Source organism: Ornithorhynchus anatinus, chromosome 4 (assembly GCF_004115215.2).
Source record: "Ornithorhynchus anatinus isolate Pmale09 chromosome 4, mOrnAna1.pri.v4, whole genome shotgun sequence".
Lineage (NCBI taxonomy): Eukaryota > Metazoa > Chordata > Mammalia > Monotremata > Ornithorhynchidae > Ornithorhynchus > Ornithorhynchus anatinus.
The window spans coordinates 35,634,873-35,653,580 of NC_041731.1; the positions used below are offsets into that span (position 1 = coordinate 35,634,873).

An 18,708-nucleotide genomic window follows, 5' to 3' on the forward strand; every position below is an offset into this window, starting at 1 on the left:
TGGAAAGGAATCAGAGAAAATGCTTTCCTGCTAATCATTATTATTACGATTGTTATATATGTCAAGTGCTTACTATGTGTCAAGCACTATTCTAAACTCTGGGCTAGATACAGATTCATCAGAATGGACCGAGGCCCTGTCCCACATGGTGCTCACAGTCTAAGTAGGAGGAAGAATAGGTATTTAATGCCCATTTTAAGTTGAGGAAACCGAGGCACGCAAGTTAAGTGACTTGTCCAGGTCACATAGCAAGCAACTGGGAAAACTGGGATTAGAACTCTGGTCCTCTGACTCCCAGACTCACGGTCTTTCCACTAGGCTATGCTGCTTATCCTGACAACCCCAGTTCTCATGACTGGGGCCCCAAACCACAATAATAATAATAAAAAAACTTAAAAAGAAATGTAACTGCAGCAAAGTCAACAGAAAGTTCCAAACAATGCATTCTTGTTGTTAGTATTCCCCATATACAGCTGGTCACGACTCTGGCCCTTTGTGAATACTTGGAATTCTGCCCAAGTATTTCACTATCATACTTTATGAGTAATTTGGGTTTTCTTGTCTTGTCTTATGCTGTCGAGTCATCTCCGACCCATAGCGACTCCACGGACACATCTCTCCCAGAACACCCCACTCTCCATCTGTAATCATTCTGGTAGTGTATCTATAGAGTTTTCTTGGTCAAAACATGGAAATAGTTTACCATTGCCTTCTTCCACGCCGTAAGCCTGATTCTCCACCCTCAACTCTCCCTTGCCGCTGCTGCCCTGCACAGGGAAATTTTGACTTGTAGCAGATCGCCTTCCGCTCGCTAGCCACCGCCCAAGCTAGGAATGGAATGGGGAGGTCTCTGCTTGACTCTTCCTCCTGTAGCCGAGACTAGTAGAGTCCTGGAAACTCTCCAGGTGTAATCCTGAGAGGGGGCTGGGGAAGTTCCAGAGTAGCAAACACAATGTCCTCTCCATGTCAGCCACAAAGCCCCCTCGGGAACCGACACCTGCTCCTCTCCACTTCATCAAGGAGACTCCATCCCACCCTGCCTTCCACCAACCCAGCGGGAAAGAGAACAGCACCTGCAAGGTGAGGCTTCCAAAAAGCCTTGGGAAATCTAATGGCTGCTGTAGCTACCAATCAATCAATGGTACTCATTGAGTGTTCACTGTGTGCAGAGCACTACACCAAGCGCTCGGGAGAGTACAACGCAACAGAGTTGACAGACACGTTCCCTGCCCACAAGGCACTTACAAGTATAAAGGGGAAGACGAACATTTAAATAAATTACAGATAAGAGGTATGGCAGAATAGAAAGGTACTTTAGCTTAATCCGTGGACTATTACGGTCTTAAATTGGTCTCCCGGCTTTTCCCCAAGACAAGCTCTAAGGCAGCCTGTGGACTGTTAATTAGACTTTCAGCTTGGCCCCTGTAGTCTTAAACTTCGGGGGCTGTAAAAATCTTGCCAATGTTACATTTAGCCTTCTCTGTTGTGATCTTCCCATTTTTGTTAATTAAATCCCAATTCTGATTTTGCCTGGTTTGGGAGTCTGGGCAGTCATGGCTTCTGAGGTCTGAACGGCATTACGCTTTGACTGGGTCCTGGTGGGAGTTCCTCTTCCAATCTCTGACTTGGATGAAGGAGAGCCTAGGGTGGCATGAGAGAGAGACACCCCGATTTCGATCCATCAAGGTTTTTCCTTACTGGAAGGAATTTGGGGCCACTTTGCTGTATAACCAAAAACAAGGACATCCTGTGTTTTTCAGGGTCCTAAAGAAAGATATGGACCAGCAACCATAATGATAATGATAATGGTATTTGTTAAGTGCTTACCATGTACCAAGCACTGTTCTAAATGCTGACGGGACTGTTTTAGTAGTGAGATTGTTGTGTGTCCTACCCAATTTGCTTGTAACCGACCAGCGCTTAGTACAGTGCCTGGCACATACTAATTCCTTAACAGATACCACAGTTCTAGACTGTGAGCCTGCTGTTGGGTAGGGATTGTCTCTGTTGTCGATGTGTACTTTCCAAGCACTCAGTACAGTGCTCTGCACACAGTAAGCTCTCAATAAATACGACTGAATGAATGAATGAATTACTATTATTACTATTATTATTAGGTCTAAGTCTCAAACCAAATAAAGATTGCACACTCCAATTGCTCTTGCATGTCAGGCTGGTCTGAATGGCAGAAGCTGATCATTTCGCTGAATATTTTGGGCAAATGAGGGAGGAGAGGCTATTTACGGGGGCAGTCCTGACTCTACAGAGGTTTGTGACAGTGAAAAGGTTAGGATTAACAGTGGGTAAGGATGGGGTTGGGAACAGTGATGTAGCGGGGGAAAAGTGGGCGTCACAAGGATCTGGGCTCTAATCCTACCTCTGCCACTTGTCCACTGTGTAACCTTGGGCAAGTCACAACTTTTCTATGCCTCAGTTATATCATCTGTAAAACACGGGTTAAGACTGTGATTCCCACATAGGACATGGTCAGTATCCAACCCTATTAGCTTGTATCTTCCCCAGCACTTAGTAAGGTGCCTGGCACCTACTAAGCACTTAGCTTATTACATTTTTTTTTAAAAAGGAGGCTCAGGGGATTGTGTGGCTGTTTGTAGATAATATTTAGGTCATAATTTTAAAAAACAGAAAGCAGCAAGGTCATCTCTGCTTCTCTTTTTAGCTGTAAATTTTACAAGGTGCTTTGGAGCTAGATTTAAAGATCAATCAATCGTACTTATTTTTTTATGAATTTGTTACGCGTTTACTATATGCCAGGCACTGTACTAAGCGCTGGGGTAGATGTGAGTTAATCATGAACACAGTCCCTGTCCCACATAGGGCTCAGAGGCTTAATCCCTATTTTACAAATGAGGGAGCTGAGGCCCAAGGAAGTGAAGTGCCTTGCCCAAGGTCATACAGCAGATAAAAGACAGAGTTGGGAATAGAACTCAGGTCTTTCTGACTCCCAGGCTCATGCTCTATCCACTAGGCAACACTGCTTCTGAATACTTACTGTGTGCAGAGAATGGAACTAAGCGCTTGGGAGAACAGAATAGGTAGGCATGATCCCTGACCACATGGCACTTACAGTACAGATAATGAAAAGGAATTAAAATTTAAATGAAATTAAATGGAAATTAAACTGAATTCTCTATTGTGCCGGACTTCCTTACATTAATTAATTGGGTTTTAACAGATATCATTCTGTGAAATAATCTGACCCCGGATTAGGATTTAACCTGAATACAGTCATGGGGAAAAGAGAGTCTGCTGGAAGTGGGAGGACGATGAGCAGGCACAAAGGAGGCAGAGGATTGAATTGAAAATAAATAAAACAAATCAATAGAATGATTAGCGGCTCCAGGAGTTCAGAAGCCGGGAAAGCTCCCTTATAGCTTTAGGCCTGGGAAACCTAACCCAGGGGAAGGGGCTTAAAGGGAAGAAAGGGAAGAAAGGAAGGAAGAAAGAACTGTCCTGGTTGGACAGTTGAGAGAGTGTGGGGGAGAAGAACTAAGAAGGGAAATACATATGGGAGTGAGCCAAAGTAGAGCTTATGTCGAACAAAAATTCCTTCAGCCTGAGGTGCATGAATGGGGTAACGGCTGCATTTTTTTTTTATTAAGCATTTATTATGTACCAGGCACGGTACGAAGTGCTGAGGTGAATACAAGAAAATCAGATTGGACGCAGTCCCTGTCTCACATGGGGCTCACAATCTCAATCCCCATTTTACAGATGAGGTAACTGAGGCTCAGAAGTAAAGTCATTTGTCCAAGGCTCCTCTCTAATAGAAGGGAAAGGCAGCTGGACCTTGATTATTAGGCATTGTCTGGGTCGATCCTCACCCAGTTCTAGGAGTCTGTAGTGACAAAGAAAGTAGAATTTTCAAGTTCCATGTAAGAATTCTCAAAAAAAAAAAATGCAGAAACATGTGCCCTCTATCTGCAAGCAGTTGTTTTTCTGGACAGAGAACAGTTCCCTTTTTCTCTCCTTTTATTTCCAAGAGATGCACACGAATAACTAATGCAGGGGACAGACAGGTAATAATAATGGGAGATTTTAATTATCCTCACAAAGGTTGACTAAATAACTTATGAGAAAATGAGGGGCAAGTAAGGTTTTGGGGAGAATGAATGATCGCTTTCAGCTCTCCCCCACGTCATCTTGCTCATCCCCCACTATACCCCAGTTGGCATGTTTCACTCCTCTCAAGCTAATCTTTCAGCCTGGGCCCCCCTCTCTCTCGGGGCCCCCTCTCTCTCCTGTCGCCAGCTTCTTACACAGGTGCTCCCTTCTGCCTGGGATGGCTCCACGATGGCCTGGCAGATTTTGCTCGACAAAATATTAATCTGGGAAATCCTTCAAGATCATCCCACACAGCAGAGCTTTCCAAAGCCTCCCAGCCAGCTCTCTATAGTAGTTTAAATCACAAAGTTGCTGGGACCTTCCGAGTAGGGGGAGGTGGATTTTCTGTGAAATTCAAGAAAAAGGAACTCAGGCTGAACCCAGCGTGAATACTTTCCACTGCTGTTGCGGATCATTTTCCCGGGCTCCAGAGAGGGGGAAGTAGGAAAACCCTTTTTGCTCTCTTATTCCGGCTCAATTTCCCGAGCTGATCCCTGTGGTGGGGAAGGAACTGGGCTGGGCTTTCCTGGAAGGGCATGGAGAGCTTGTGAAGGTTTGGGCTGCCCCAAGTCTGTCTCCCTCTGGGGCGGGCAGAGGAGACGAAATGAGAAGTCTCGTTTGCTTTCTTTTTATTTGAAAAACAAGACCAAAAATGGGGAATTGCCCATGTCTCTGACCGCTGCTGTCATTGGGGGATTTATTTTTTGTCTGTTTTTCAAATAACCTCTCAGCACTTTCACCTCACTTAAGCATTTGGGTGCCTCCAACCATTGCACTTATGTACATACATTTATATTCTATTTTACACTTTATTTCTTCCTCCTACCTCTAATTTATTTTAGGATATGTCTCCTTCTCTAGATTATAAACTCCTCCAGGGCAAGGATGACACTAGTTCTGTTATACAATGGGCACTTAATAAATACTCATAGCAATGCTGATGATGACGAAGATATAGTACTAGTGACATAATCAAACAGCTTTTGATCTGGGCTTATCCTTGGATTTTCAGCAAGTGAGATTGTTAGAAAATGTTTCCACTCTCCCTCATTCTCCTCCTGTCAACCATATGACTTACAATACTAATCGCAAGAAGTGTTTATACTGAGAAACAAATAGAGGTAATTGTACGGTAATTTGCCGACATTTAGCAAAAGGTGCCTGCTAAATACTAATTATAATAATGAGCAAGATTTTCTCAACATTACATCAGACGGTTTCCAAACAAAGGACCCCTGACAATGTCACTGGGTCAGGCTTCCAGGCCTGCCTCATCTTTCTCATACAGAATCTGGAAGCCCATTTTTAAAAAAAGGGCATTTGTCAAGTGCTTACTATGCACCAGGCACTGTACTAACCACGGGGGTAGATACAAGATAATCAGGTTGGACACAGTCCCTGTCCACATGGGGCTCACAGTCTTGATCCCCATTTTACAGATGAGGCAATTGAGGCCCAGAGAAGTGAGGTGCCTTGTCCAAGGTCACAGAGCAGACAAGTGGCAGAGCTGAGATTAGAACCCAGGTCCTCTGACTCCCAGGCTCATCCTCTAGAAGACCCATCCTTCATTTGAATCTGCCAGCCTGAGGCATATTATAGAATGTGTCTTCACAAGCTAAGTAAGGGCAAGGATTGAGAATTATCCACTTAATTCAGGCAAGAAAAGGAGAGGTTACCTGGCTTGGATTGTCCAGGCTGAAAATTCTACCCTAACGGGATTCATTAGCTAATTTCTCGATTCTTCCCCCTTCCCCAAGTGCCTTAGCACTTTAGAGTAAATACTTGATCTTAGTATCTTATTTTTCTTCTCAGGTGACCTACTCACTTTGCCTCTCACCTTTCCTGTTCACACCTTCCTTTCTGCTTGGTACTTTCTTCCCCTTCACAACCAACGGTTCACCGCCCTTGTCATTTTCCCAGCCTTTCTCAATTACTCAGTGGTATTTACTGAGTCTTTACTGTGTGCAGAACAGAGTATTAAATGCTTGTAAATCCCACCTCCTCCAGGAAGGCTTCTTCAATTAATTTATAATCTCTCCATCTCACACTCCTATCTAAGATTCACCCACGCACAAAGTATGCACCTGTAGTACTTTTGTACATATCTTCCTCAAGTGCTTAGAACAGTGCACTGCACACAGTAAGCGCTCAATAAATAACGACAGAATGACTGATTGCATCTGTCTCCCTTGCTGGATTGTAAGGCCTTTGAGAGCAGGAACTATACCTACTAATTCTATGGCACTTTAGTACAGTACACTGTACACAGTAGGTGTTCAATAAATATTACTGATTGATGTGGAACACCTAGTCCAGGAATCAATATGGAAAGCAAATGAACTGGATTCAATTGGGAATAGAAGGCAGATTCTGGTGCTTCAAGGATCATCTTGGATTACAACTGTGACATTCTTAAGCACTTACTATGTGAAGCATATCTTTCTGAATCATTGCTTGGCCCACCTCTCTCCTCTCCTCAAAATCCTCCACAGATGCCTGTGTCTCCTCACATTAAACAAAAACTCCTCAGTCATTTTCAAGGCTCTTCCACATAAAGTCCTTTCCCTATCTGTTCTCTTCTTCCCTTATTCCCAACCTGCTGTCTTTGTTCCTTCCAAGCCAACCATGTGTCCATGGAGTCACTTTGGGTTGGAGACGACTCGTCAGCGTAAGAGAAGACAACTGTTAAGCACTTACCATGTGTCATGGACTGTACTAAGCTCTGGGGTAGATACAAGACAATCAGTCCATGTGCCTCACTGGGGCTCACAGTCTTAACCCCCTTTTTACAGATGAGGTAACTGAGGCACCGAGAAGTGAAATGACTTGCCCAAGGTCAAACAGCATCAAGTGGTGGAGCCAGGATTAGGATCCAGATCCTTCTGACTCCCAAGCCCACGCTCTAATCATTAGACCACATCCCTTCTCATCTTCTAGGATCAAGCAATTAATAGAAGGAATTAATTATGATGCTTGTGGGCAGGGAATGTGTCCATTTCTTGTTATATTGTACTCTCCCAAGTGCTTCGTACAGTGCTTGGCACACAGTAAGTGCTCAAATATGACTGAATGAAAAAAAAGAGTCTCAAGTGCGTACTTATTCCTTCCTCTCCCCCCGCACCTTTTTCCTTTCCTCCTCTTCTCCTTCCTCTTTTCTTCCTCTCTCTCTCCTCTCTCTGTCATTTTGCTTGTCATCACCACTTGTCAGCTGTTTGACCTTGGGCAAGTCATTTAACTTCTCTGGGCCTCATTTATCTCATCTGTAAAATGGGGATTAAGATTGTGAGCCCCACATGGGACCAGGACTGTGTCCAACTTGATTTGCTTATATCCGCCCCAGAGCTTGGTACAGTGCCTGGAACAAAGACAAATGCCATCATTACCAAGCGCTTAGTACAGTGCTCTGTGCTATGCACACAGTAAGTGCTTAATAAATATGATTGAATGAATGATAAGCAATAGAATTATGGGCTAGTTCAGCCACTTGTTTAGACTGGTAAAGGATTTATTTTTTTCTAGATTCGTAACCCCACTGAGTAACTTGGGGTAGTCTTTGAGCTGATTGGTCCTGATGCTAATGGAGATCTAAGAGGGAATTTCAATTGCTCCCTGAAACTTCTGAAAGGGCTCATGCTTAGATCCCAGTTGTGGACAATCAATTATTTAAAACGATAAATTGTTAATTTGTTACCTTCCAACAGAATTGAAAGTGAACAAGTCCACTTGTAATTATCTGAGATTCTATCTTGCCGCACCAATAACTGTGCCCATCAATATCCATAACTTCACTGGACTTCTTGTACTACCAAATGAAGGACAATTGTCTAGGAATAGCTGGACCCAGCCAATTGTAGGTGTAAAACTGAATACATATAGATGTATATGTATATATTAAATGAGATTCCGTCCTTAAATTTATTTTCAAAGCTCTCTCACCATTCTATTAAAACAGAGGCTCTATGTGAAAATTGATGTGGCCAATAGGTCATTGTGATATAAAAGCCTGTTTTCTGAAGCGAAAGTAACTCTAATATCTTGGAGCTGTTTATCGATAATCCAGTCTTCTCTGCTCATTCACTTCAATGCCAAATTCCTATCTTCATCATGAAATGGAAGCTCAATGACCCAGACGTAATTTGAGCAAACCTATTTCACTGAGGATGCGTTCATTTTTATCTTCATTAACTCTTTGGACACAGTCAAGCTTACTAAAGGCAGGATTTATGTTTCTGTGATCCAGTTCCCAGTTGTTTCAATGGAAAGAGCATTATTACAATGGGAGTCTGTTGGACTAGCACCACTCAGAACTTGGGAAATACTCATAGGATTTTTGGACCATCTTTTCCAAGGTCTTCCCCTCTCTACCCTTCCCTGCCCATTTCCCGATTTGTTCTTCCTTTTACCATAATCAATGAATTAATTGTATTTATTGAGCACTGTGTTCACAGCACTGTACTAAGCGCTTGGGAGAATACAATATACTAATCTAACAAGAGTAGGTGGTCACGTTTCCTGCCCACAATGGACTTACAGTCTAGAGGAGAAGACACAGATTAATATGAATAAATACATTACAGATATGTAAACAAATGTTGTGGGGCTGAGGGAGGGGTGATTAAAAGGAGCGAAACAGGGTGAAACAGAAAGGAGCGGGAGAAGAGGAAATCAGGGCTTAGTCAGGGAAGGCCTCTGGGAGATGTGCCTTCAAAAACGCTTTCAAGATGGGGAGAGTCATTGTCAGATATGAAGAGGAAGGGCCTACTAGGCCAGATGCAGAATGTGGGTGAGACGTCAGCAGTGAGATAGATAAATTTGAGGTATGGTGAGTGGGTTGGCATTAGAGGAGTGAAGTATGTGGGCTGGGTTATTATAGGAAATCAGGGAGGTAAGAAAGTAGGGGACATATTTGTTTGACTTGAGTCTTCCCCCTTCCAGCTTTAATGAGGCCCTCATTGTCCTACTCTCAGCCCCATAGCACTTATGTACATATCCATAATTTATTTATATTAATGTCTGTTTCCCCCTCTGGACTGTAAACTCATTGTGGGCAGGGAACATATCTACCAACTCCGCAGTACTGTACTCTCCCAAGAGCTTAGTGTAGTACTCCGCACATAAGGGTCCAATAAATACCACTGATGGACTAACTGCCTGTTCAGTCCCCCCACTCCTTCTCTTTCCCAAATTCCCTCCAGCTCCTTGTCTGTCTCATTTCCCTGAGTCTTCTAAACTTCCATTTCCCCATTGTCTAGTTGTCCTGTTCTCCCTCCCTCTCTGTTTCCTTCTGAGCGCCTTTCTTTGCTCCCCTAATTCATTCCCTCCTATCTTTGTTGAGAGGCAGCGGGGCCTAGTGGAAAAGCACAGGCCTGGGATTCAGAGGGCCTGGGTTCTAATCTCCACTCTGCCAACTGCCTGCTGTGTGTCCTTGAGCAAGTCATTTAACTACGCTTCGGCTTCCTCAGCTAGGAAATGGGGATTAAATCCTACTCCCTCCTACTTAGGCTGTGTGTCCCAAGTAGACAGTGACAATATCCAACATTATTACTATTATTATTATGGTATTTGTTGAGTGCTTGCTATGTGCCAAGCACTGTTTTAAGCACTGGGCTAGATACAAGGTAATCAACATGATTATCTTGTACCTACCTCAGTGCTTTCTTCAGTGCTCGCCACAAAGTAAGTGCTTCACAAGTCTTATTACTATTATTATTATTGCTCACTGACTCCCTAGGGTCCTCATTCGTGCCTGCTCCTCTCCTTGACATTTTGCCTCCCATCCCCCCAGCTTTCCTGAGTTGTACCATTTCCCACTGCATCCCCCTCCTTCCCTCTGCTACCGAACCATGTGGCGCTATAACCAAGTTAGGCACTCAGCCCTTCGGCCTTGGGCTACAGGTGTGTTTTGGCAGTGAAGAGCTGGGGAGGTTACCCATGGCAGCAGAACCCATTAACTGGAGGCAATTTTTTGTCTCCATTTTGAGTGCGGTGCCCATCACTGCCATGGCAAATTTGTATTAGCTAAAAAGAGCGGGGGGGGGGGTGATCCTCTATCTCCATTTTTCACCCTCTAGATACTCTGCATGTTGGAAGAGGAAGGGCAAATCTGAATGCCCACCTGTAAAGCTATGGGTCGAGGTGATGGATGTCAACCTGCCTCTCACCTCAGATTTCCAGGGCACATCTTACGACCTCCATCTCCGCCCATAGCCGTATCACCTGGGCAGAACTGGGAATAGAGCTTGCACTGCCTATTACCATTATAGATTACGGTTGGAAATATTTACTAGAATAAAAATAGCATCTTATTTCTCTAGAATGTGAGAATAACTTTTTTTAACTAGAAGAGAATATTGAAGGCTTTTTAGAAATACTATTTACTAGAAGGAAGAAGATCATCAAGGTAGCTTTCTAAACAAGTACAAAACCTTCACCCTCCCTCCCACAACAATGCTCTTTTAAACCCGCCGGCCCCACTGCAGAAGAAGAAATACACAAATACAATTAATGTTTTCCAGGGTTTCCAGAAAATGGCTACTTGAAAATAAGCAATTAGAATGGTTAAATATTATCGAATTTGAAATTCCTATCAAATTCCAAAGCACTTAATAAATTCATTTTTGAAAAGAGGCATATATGATTTTTCCTCAGACAGCCTGGGAGAACAAAAATAGCAAGCAGACCGCGAGATACGGAAAACTGTCTACCCATCCAGTATGCCAAGATTTGGGGTGAGAAATCAGAAACTGGCTCTTGATTGGGTCTCAGCTCCCTAATTGCACTTGCTACCCATACTGCATGTGACATAAATGGTACACATCAATTATGTGGCCATATAACTTTTCCTGCCACAGGAAGGAGCTATTCTTGAGACAGTCACACTTACTTGAACTCTATTAGAGGCTTCTTGGGGCAAATTTTTTGGGGGATGGTATTTTGTTAAGCTCTTACTATGTGCCAGGCACTGTACTAAGCGCTGGGGTAGATACTACCTCAACAGGTTGGACACAGTCCGTGTTCCACATGGGGCTCATAGTCTTAATCCCCACTTTACAGATAAGGAAACTGAGACACAGACAAATTAAGTGACTTGCCCAAAGTCACACAGCAGACAAGTGGCGGGATTAGAACCCAGGTCCTTCTGACTCCCAGGCCCATGCTCTATCCACTGGGCCACGCTGTATCTCAACCCATCTTGTTTCGGGAAAGCCTAATTGTCCTTTCCTCATCTCTGCCACTAGAGAGAAGTATAATACCGACCACCTGAGGATACTCCTCCCTTAACTGGTGTTTATGGGCCTAGGACCAGAACCAGAGAAGCTAATCTTTTGGTCAATTTTCCTTTGCCTTTTTGTCAGAAATGAGCAAATCAGCCTTACCAGGAGCATTGCAGATGTTCCATTTGGTCTGGATAACTGGATTGACATTTCAGGGAACATCCTGTCGATGCGGCTGATCACATCATCCACGTATCTATGTTGGAAAAAGGATACATAGAAGCTCATTAAGATGCCGTTAAAATAAGAAAAATCAACAAACTGCCGTGGGTCTCTTTAGAAGGGATGGAAAATGCCATAATTGTTCTTTTGAAGAGAATCATGTGTAAATAAAAATCACAGAAGGTAGTTTTTGGGATTTGAACAATCATTCTGCAACTAGAAGAAAAAGGTTTCATTATTTAAGATCTCTGACTTATCAGTGCTAGCTGCAAAGCAATTGCTACCAATCAACAGTTGTCCACCACTTGTATGCTATGTGACCTTAGGCAAGTCACTTAACTTCTCTGTGCCCTAGTAACTTCACTGTAAAATGGGCATTAAGATTAAGATGGTGAGCCCCACTTGGAATAGGGACTGTGTTCAACCCAATTATCTTCTACCTAACCCAGCACTTAGTACAGTGCATGGCACGTAGTAAATGTTTAACAAATACCACAAACATGCCTTCCCCCCTCCCCCTTCAAAAAAAACCCCACCAAAACTAGAGAGGAATGAATTTAGTTCTCTTGGCACTGGTCATTCCAAAGGATCCACCCTGGGGAATCATCTAAACATGAAGTGGTTTCTAATTTAAACGCTGAATAAATTATTCCAGTTCTAGGAATGGAATTTCCTTTGGAACTCAAGGTTTAGGCAGGAAATTCTGTGAGATTTCACACCCCTTTATAAAGCCCACTAGCAGTAGACAGTTGAATCATCAGTGGCTATATGGAATCACTTTGGAGGACTGTGAGGAGGGCTCTGCCTACAACACTTTAGAGAACTGGTCCTTCAAAGCAGCACACAACTCAACAGGAGCAAGGGCAGTGGGGCAGCAACAAAGAAACAAATCAATCAATTCTATTTATTGAGCGCTTTCTGTGTGCAAATCACTGCACTAAGTGACCGATATAGCAGAGTTCGTGGAAACATTTCCGGCCTGCAGGAAGCCTACGGTCAATAGTGTTATCGAATTCTTCAAACCACTGAACCAAAGGAAATCAGTTTAAACTGCGACACCTAATAGAGATGGCCTAGGGGAAGGAGAAAATACAAGACTGCAGGAGAGACCTCAGGGCTCATCAATAAGGGTTGGGAATCACTCACACGGAGGTGGGTAGTTGAAACTTTGGGAGTGGGTGAGTTTCCCTAAGGGACTGAGTGCCGACGACGATGAGAAAGGAATCCGAGAACGGAATCTTGAGGGAATGAGGAGGTTGAGGTTTAGCTGGAGAAAGAGACTGAGAAGGATTGCCAGGGAGGTAACTAGGACAGAAAAACCAAGGTTAGTGTTTCCCGAATAATAATAATAATAATAATGATGATGTTGGTATTTGTTAAGTGCTTACTATGTGCCGAGCACTGTTTTAAGTGCTGGGGTAGATACAGGGTAATCAGGTTGTCCCATGTGAGGCTCACAGTCTTAATCCCCATTTTACAGATGAGGTAATTGAGGCACCGAGAAGACAAGTGACTTGCCCAAAGTCACACAGCTGACAGGTGGCGGAGTCGGGATTAGAACCCATGGCCTCTGACTCCCAAGCCTAGGCTCTTTCCACTGAGCCACGCTGCTTCTCTAGAGCAGAGAATGGAGTGACCACACTGTCAGGCTGCAGAGAAATTGAGGATTAGGAAAGAGTAGAGTAAATCTGATTAGGCAAAAGGAGTTTCCTTAGTGACCTTGGAGAAAAGGGGACACCAAATTAGATTGTAGAGAGAGTCGAGAGGAAGATGGAGGAGAGGAACTGGAGGCAGTAGGGGGGTACAATCTGTTCAAGGAGTTTGAACAGAAATGGGAGGAGGGAGATGGGGTGAAAGCTGGATGGTGCAGGAGACTCCGGAGAAAGTTCCCCCACCAGACAGGGGAGATGTGAGCACGTTTGACGGAAGAGGGGAAGGAGCCATCTGATAGTGAGTAGCTGAAGATGGTGAATGCCAGGGTCTTTAGAAGGTACTTCTTCTCTGTATTATTTGGATAGAATCAACTTAAAACACCAAACTAGGGAGTGTAAATTAGACAAGTAGGCTTTTTGTTTTTGTATATTTTGTCATCCCCGTATGGCACAAAACTGATGCCCTCTGAAAGAGGGCAAAAGCCAAGTATAAGACATTAAGTCAACTCACATCTTTGATGTGATTAAATGCCTATTTCTCCAGGCCAAAACCCAAAGTATTTACATGAAAAGGAATCCACAGTATTTAACAGGAACTCATTGAAAATAATAAAACCTCATTTCCCTGAATTCACAACCCAATGGGAAGTGCCTCATTTTCTTTTTTGTGTTCTTCATTAAATCGTCCCACAGGTGGTATTGCTGAGAATGACAACATCCAAAATTCTAAATACTGCTAAAAATACCTGATTGTGTCTCAGCACTGTGGGCCAATGACTACTAGTAGTAATAATGGTATTTATTAAATGCCTATTGTGTGTAGAGCACTGTACTAATTGCCAGGTGGGAATCTGACACGGTCCTTATCTTCAGGGGACTTGCTCTCCCAGAAAGCTTGAGGCCTTATAACAGAAACAAAGTGCTCTGCTCCCGTGGTTCTACGGAATGTTTTGTTCCAGCCGAAAGTGGGACTGAATTAAATTTTTACCTTCAGAACACAGTCAAACAAGCAGTAGCACAGCAGTGGTGACTAGTTTACACTTGAGCAGACGCAGGCTGAAAGACATTAATTTAGTGCCAAATTGAGCCGTGAGTCACAATTTGCACATATCTGTCAACCTGTTAACAGGGTAATAACTTGGAAAGATTGCTCTTCCTATTTACATTATGGAGGGCCTCCTGCTTTCTCTGCTAGTCGCAGTTAAAAACGGAGTGGTGTTTGGATTCTTAAAGTACCAGGCCAGTGGATTGACTTCCTGGTCAGAGAATCACAGAGAATACTGGAACTCCTTGAAACAACTCAAAGGTTCAAACCCTGCCGGTTCTATATTACGCCTTCATTCTTTCAAGAAAAACAGTGTCAGAAGGATTATCATTACTGAATTCTCATTTCTCTTAGCCTTTTAAAAAATACATCTCCAAGAAGCCTTCCCCGACTAAGTTCCTCATTTCTCTTCTTCCATTCCTGTCTGTGCCACTCTTGCACTAGAATTTGCACCTTTTTTTCACTGCTCCCTCAGCCCCACAACATTTATGCACGTATCGGGGATTTATCTGTTTATGCTAGTGTCCGTCTCCCCCTCTGGAATGTAATCTCGTTGGAGGCAGGGAATGAATCTACCAACTCTGTTATTGTGTGTACTGTTCCAAGTGCTTGGAACATTGCTTTGCACATAGGAAGCACACGGTAAATATGATTTATTGATTCTCTTCAGATGGCTAATTTCACTTAACACTAGCTTCAGATATTGGGGCATCTTTTCTGCATAAGCACATTCTCTCAATTTTCAAGAAATTTTAACTTAATCTCAACACCCCCACAACTGCTACTGTTCATTTTTCCCTTCAGGAGCCTGCCGCTTATTCTCAATATTTCTGTTTCTTCTCATCTCATGCGTTTCTCAATCTCTTCCAGTTCTGCATTTCTCTCCACTGGGCTCTTGAAACTGCTCTTAGTGAAATCTCCACTGACCTACAACTCTTAGAATCCCAGAACATTTTAAAAACATTTTCTCGCTTCAGTTTGAAGAATCGTCCTCTCCTTAATCCCTTCTCTCCCCCCAGCCTACTCTGATAGATCACACATCTATTGGACGCTCCCCCAGAACTCTGTCCCTGGTCCTTAACCTCTTCCTAAATCTGTTTACAAGGATCTGGCAACTATCTATATGCAAATGAGTCCCTGCAGTACTTTGCCACCCCCAACCTCTTTCTAAAACCCCATTTTTCACTCTCCACTTGCACGTCTCTGCCAAATCAAGCTTAAAATGGCGGCAGAGTCCTCGGCAACTCTCCTCATAAATCCCTGCATTACTATCTATAACAAATCCTAGGAGCTAACGTTCAAGGACAGTTTTCTTTAAATGAAGAAAACCCCACCTACATGGTTTCTATCCAATCGGGAGCCAGAATTTTCTTCTGCAAATTAAAATTTTTAGGTGTTGGCATGGTTTGTTCTTTAGCTATCGGGAAGTGAGTGATATCAGCAAACGCCTTTTTGAAGGAGACACGAAACAAAGATCTTTGAAGTCTCACGCCTTAACAGGCACCTAAAAAATTTCTCCCATCTTTTAGAGGTCCGATGTCTTCTACGAATGAGAGACTCCCTCGGCACTTCATTATGCTACTGACATCAGTTTTAAATGGCTGCTTTTAATGGAACGATTAATTCTGTGAAACATAAATACATAGGTGCATGATTACATTATTGGGATTACAATAGAAAACAGAAGTGATTTAGAAACTATTTTAAGAGTACTTGTCTGGTAAAAACATTAATTCTCTACTCTGTTAACCAAAATATGAAAAGACTTAAAATTCTCTACTGGACAGATGGTTTGGTTCTCTGGAGCCTGACCTTTCTATATTTTACTGGATTTGATCCAGTGATCCAGTGTTGGTGAGATACTTAGCAGCTCATTCAGAATTTAAATAGCATTCATCCCACCCAATGTAGAAGATATATGCTCTTCATTTTCCTCATCTAATCAGAATCTAAATTAGACTGGTATGAAATCTGAATTTTAGAGGAAAGAACAATAACTAGGAAAACCAAAAAAGGAAGCATTTGTTTGACCTACAAAATTCATTTAAGCTTTTCCTCTACTCGGGTCCAGGTGATAGACTCAATAATTCTTACATAATGAAGAGTATAATTTTTTTCTTGAGGGCTTGCTTGGTGCTAAGCACTATACTAAGCGCTGGGCTGAATGCAAAACAAGCACATTTAGACAAGTCTGAACAGAATGGTAGGACCGTGTCTTGTTTCTCTGCCTGAGTCTCAGAAGATATTTCTGTTCTTTAACAACTGCTGACTCCGGGAATTAATTCTCATTAATTTTTAGTAGACAGCAGGAAAATAAGAGTCTAAGTGCTTAGAAGAGTGCTCTGCAAACAGTAAGCATTCAAAAAATACCAGCGATTGATTTAAGGCATGAAGTTTGTCTGCTAACTTTCCCCCACTAAATAAGCAGTCAAGTTCCACCCCCCCAAAAGATTTGAAAGTGATGCTACTCCTCAAGGGTTTGGGAGTCCATCATAGCACACAAATAACTCTGGGTAAGGGGGCTGATTTTGGGTTACACATTTTTTGGTTACCATTTTACTCTTGAGGAAGGGAGAGAAGTTTACAGGGCATGTGCGAGTGCTTTTTCCTGGTTCATAGAAGATGAAGGGAAAAGGTACAGTACTGGGCTGGGAGTTAGGAGAAATGAGCTGTTTTTCAGCTCTGCTACAAGTCACTTAACTTTAATATGTCTCACTTTCCTTAGCTGCAAATGGGGATTTCACTGTATTCCCGATCTCACTGGGACCACTATATGAACTAATTGAAAAAACTACTTATAAATACACTCTCGAGTCCTGTAGAGAAAAGTATTGTCAAAATACCATAGCACTGTTAGTATTATTAATCTAATCTTTTTCGACTTTGAACTTCTTCAGTCTTCCTGGATTGCCGACTTGCAAAATTACTTAGCTGGACATGAGACAATCTATTTTATTCCTCTGCTTGTACAATGCCTTTGGGTCCCAGTTTAGCGAGCTTTATGTATTGACATCTAGATTGTAAACACATTATGGGCAGGGAAAGTGTCCGCTAACTCTGTTGTGGTGTAATATTAATAATGATGGTATTTGTTAGGTGCTTACTATGTTTCAAGCACTGTTGTAAGCGCTGGAGTAGATACAAGCCAAACAGGCCAGACACAGTCCCTGCTCCACACAGGGCTCACGATCTTAATCCCCATTTTACAGTTGAGGTAAATGAGGCCCAGAGAAGTGAAGTGATTTGATCAAGGTACTCTCCCAACTGCTTCGTTCAGTGCTCTGCACATAGTAAGCGCTCAATAAACAATCTTACTAGACTATACGCTCCATATGGGCAGTGATCATTTCTACCAACTCTGCACATAATAAGAACGCAATACATACCACTAACTGACCGACTGGTTCGACTTATGTTACGGCACTGTGATGTGGACGGTGTACTTGGGATTGCTGTTCACTAAATCCCAAAACATCGGAATTAGGGGGCAGCCACTGGAGCTTGAAGGTAATTGGTTCAGGGCAGACCAAGAAAAGATACATTTCTTCACTCGGTGGGTGGCAAACACATGGAATTCATTATCCCAGGTATTTGTGCAAGTGGAAAATACCAATAGTTCCTGAAGTCTTTGGATAAAATCATAGAAGGCAAGCTAATAAGAGGTTATAGGAGAAAAAATGTTGAGGGGCAATAGCAGGTTCATGATCATCACTATTATTATTGTGATCTAGAAGCATGAATGTTAATAAAGGGAACCATCACTCTGATCCCCTCTGCATCCTTTGGCATCGCTGTGGGAAACAGAATACTGGACTGATGGTCTAGTGCAGGATGATTTTTTCTTTTTTTTGGTTCTGTGGTTTTCCCAAACGATGAGGAAGCAGCATGGCCTGGTGGAAAGAACCCAGGCCTGGGAATCAGAGGACCTGGGTTCTAATCCTCCACCTCTTGTCTGCTGAGTGACTCTGGGCCTCGGATACCTCATCGGTAAAATGGGGATTAAGACCGTGAGGTCTATGTGGGACAGGCACTGTGTCCAACCTGATTAGCTTTTGCTAGCCCAGCGCTTAGAACATTCAGTGCCTGGCATATAGTTACCACTTAAAAAATACCATGAGAAAAACCATCAAAACTCCTTAAAGCCCAACTAAAAAATACTGTTACTGTGCTATTTAAGTACTTTTTGGTTGGGATTTCAGGGGACTTGGCCTGGTCTTGCTCTCTTGCCTCCTGTCAAGCCTGACAGTTGGTAAAAGCTGGGAAGCTGAAAGCGGAGCTGAGAAGACTCAATTAATGGTAACCTGAACTCTTACTGTGTGCGCAGAGCACTTTACTAGCATATGGGACAAAAGAGTTGGTAGACAGTCATTCATTCATTCAATTGCATTTATTGAGCACTTACTGTGTACTGAGAGCACTGTACTAAACTCTTGGAAAGTACAATTAGGCA

General features: G+C 42.9%; 1 protein-coding gene and 1 non-coding gene across 2 annotated transcripts in view; both read right to left on the reverse strand.

Moving 5' to 3' along the window:
• The window catches only part of MED27 (mediator complex subunit 27), a 201,948-nt gene that overhangs the window by 59,367 nt on the left and 123,873 nt on the right, over window positions 1-18,708 (reverse strand). Inside the window, exon 4 of the mRNA XM_029062672.1 lies at window positions 11,502-11,595. Coding sequence (XP_028918505.1) covers window positions 11,502-11,595 — 94 coding nt within the window. The remainder of the gene's footprint in view (window positions 1-11,501; window positions 11,596-18,708) is intronic.
• Window positions 786-923, reverse strand: LOC114811770. The gene has a single exon (XR_003759466.1). It is a non-coding gene; the product is annotated as a small nucleolar RNA SNORA7 (small nucleolar RNA).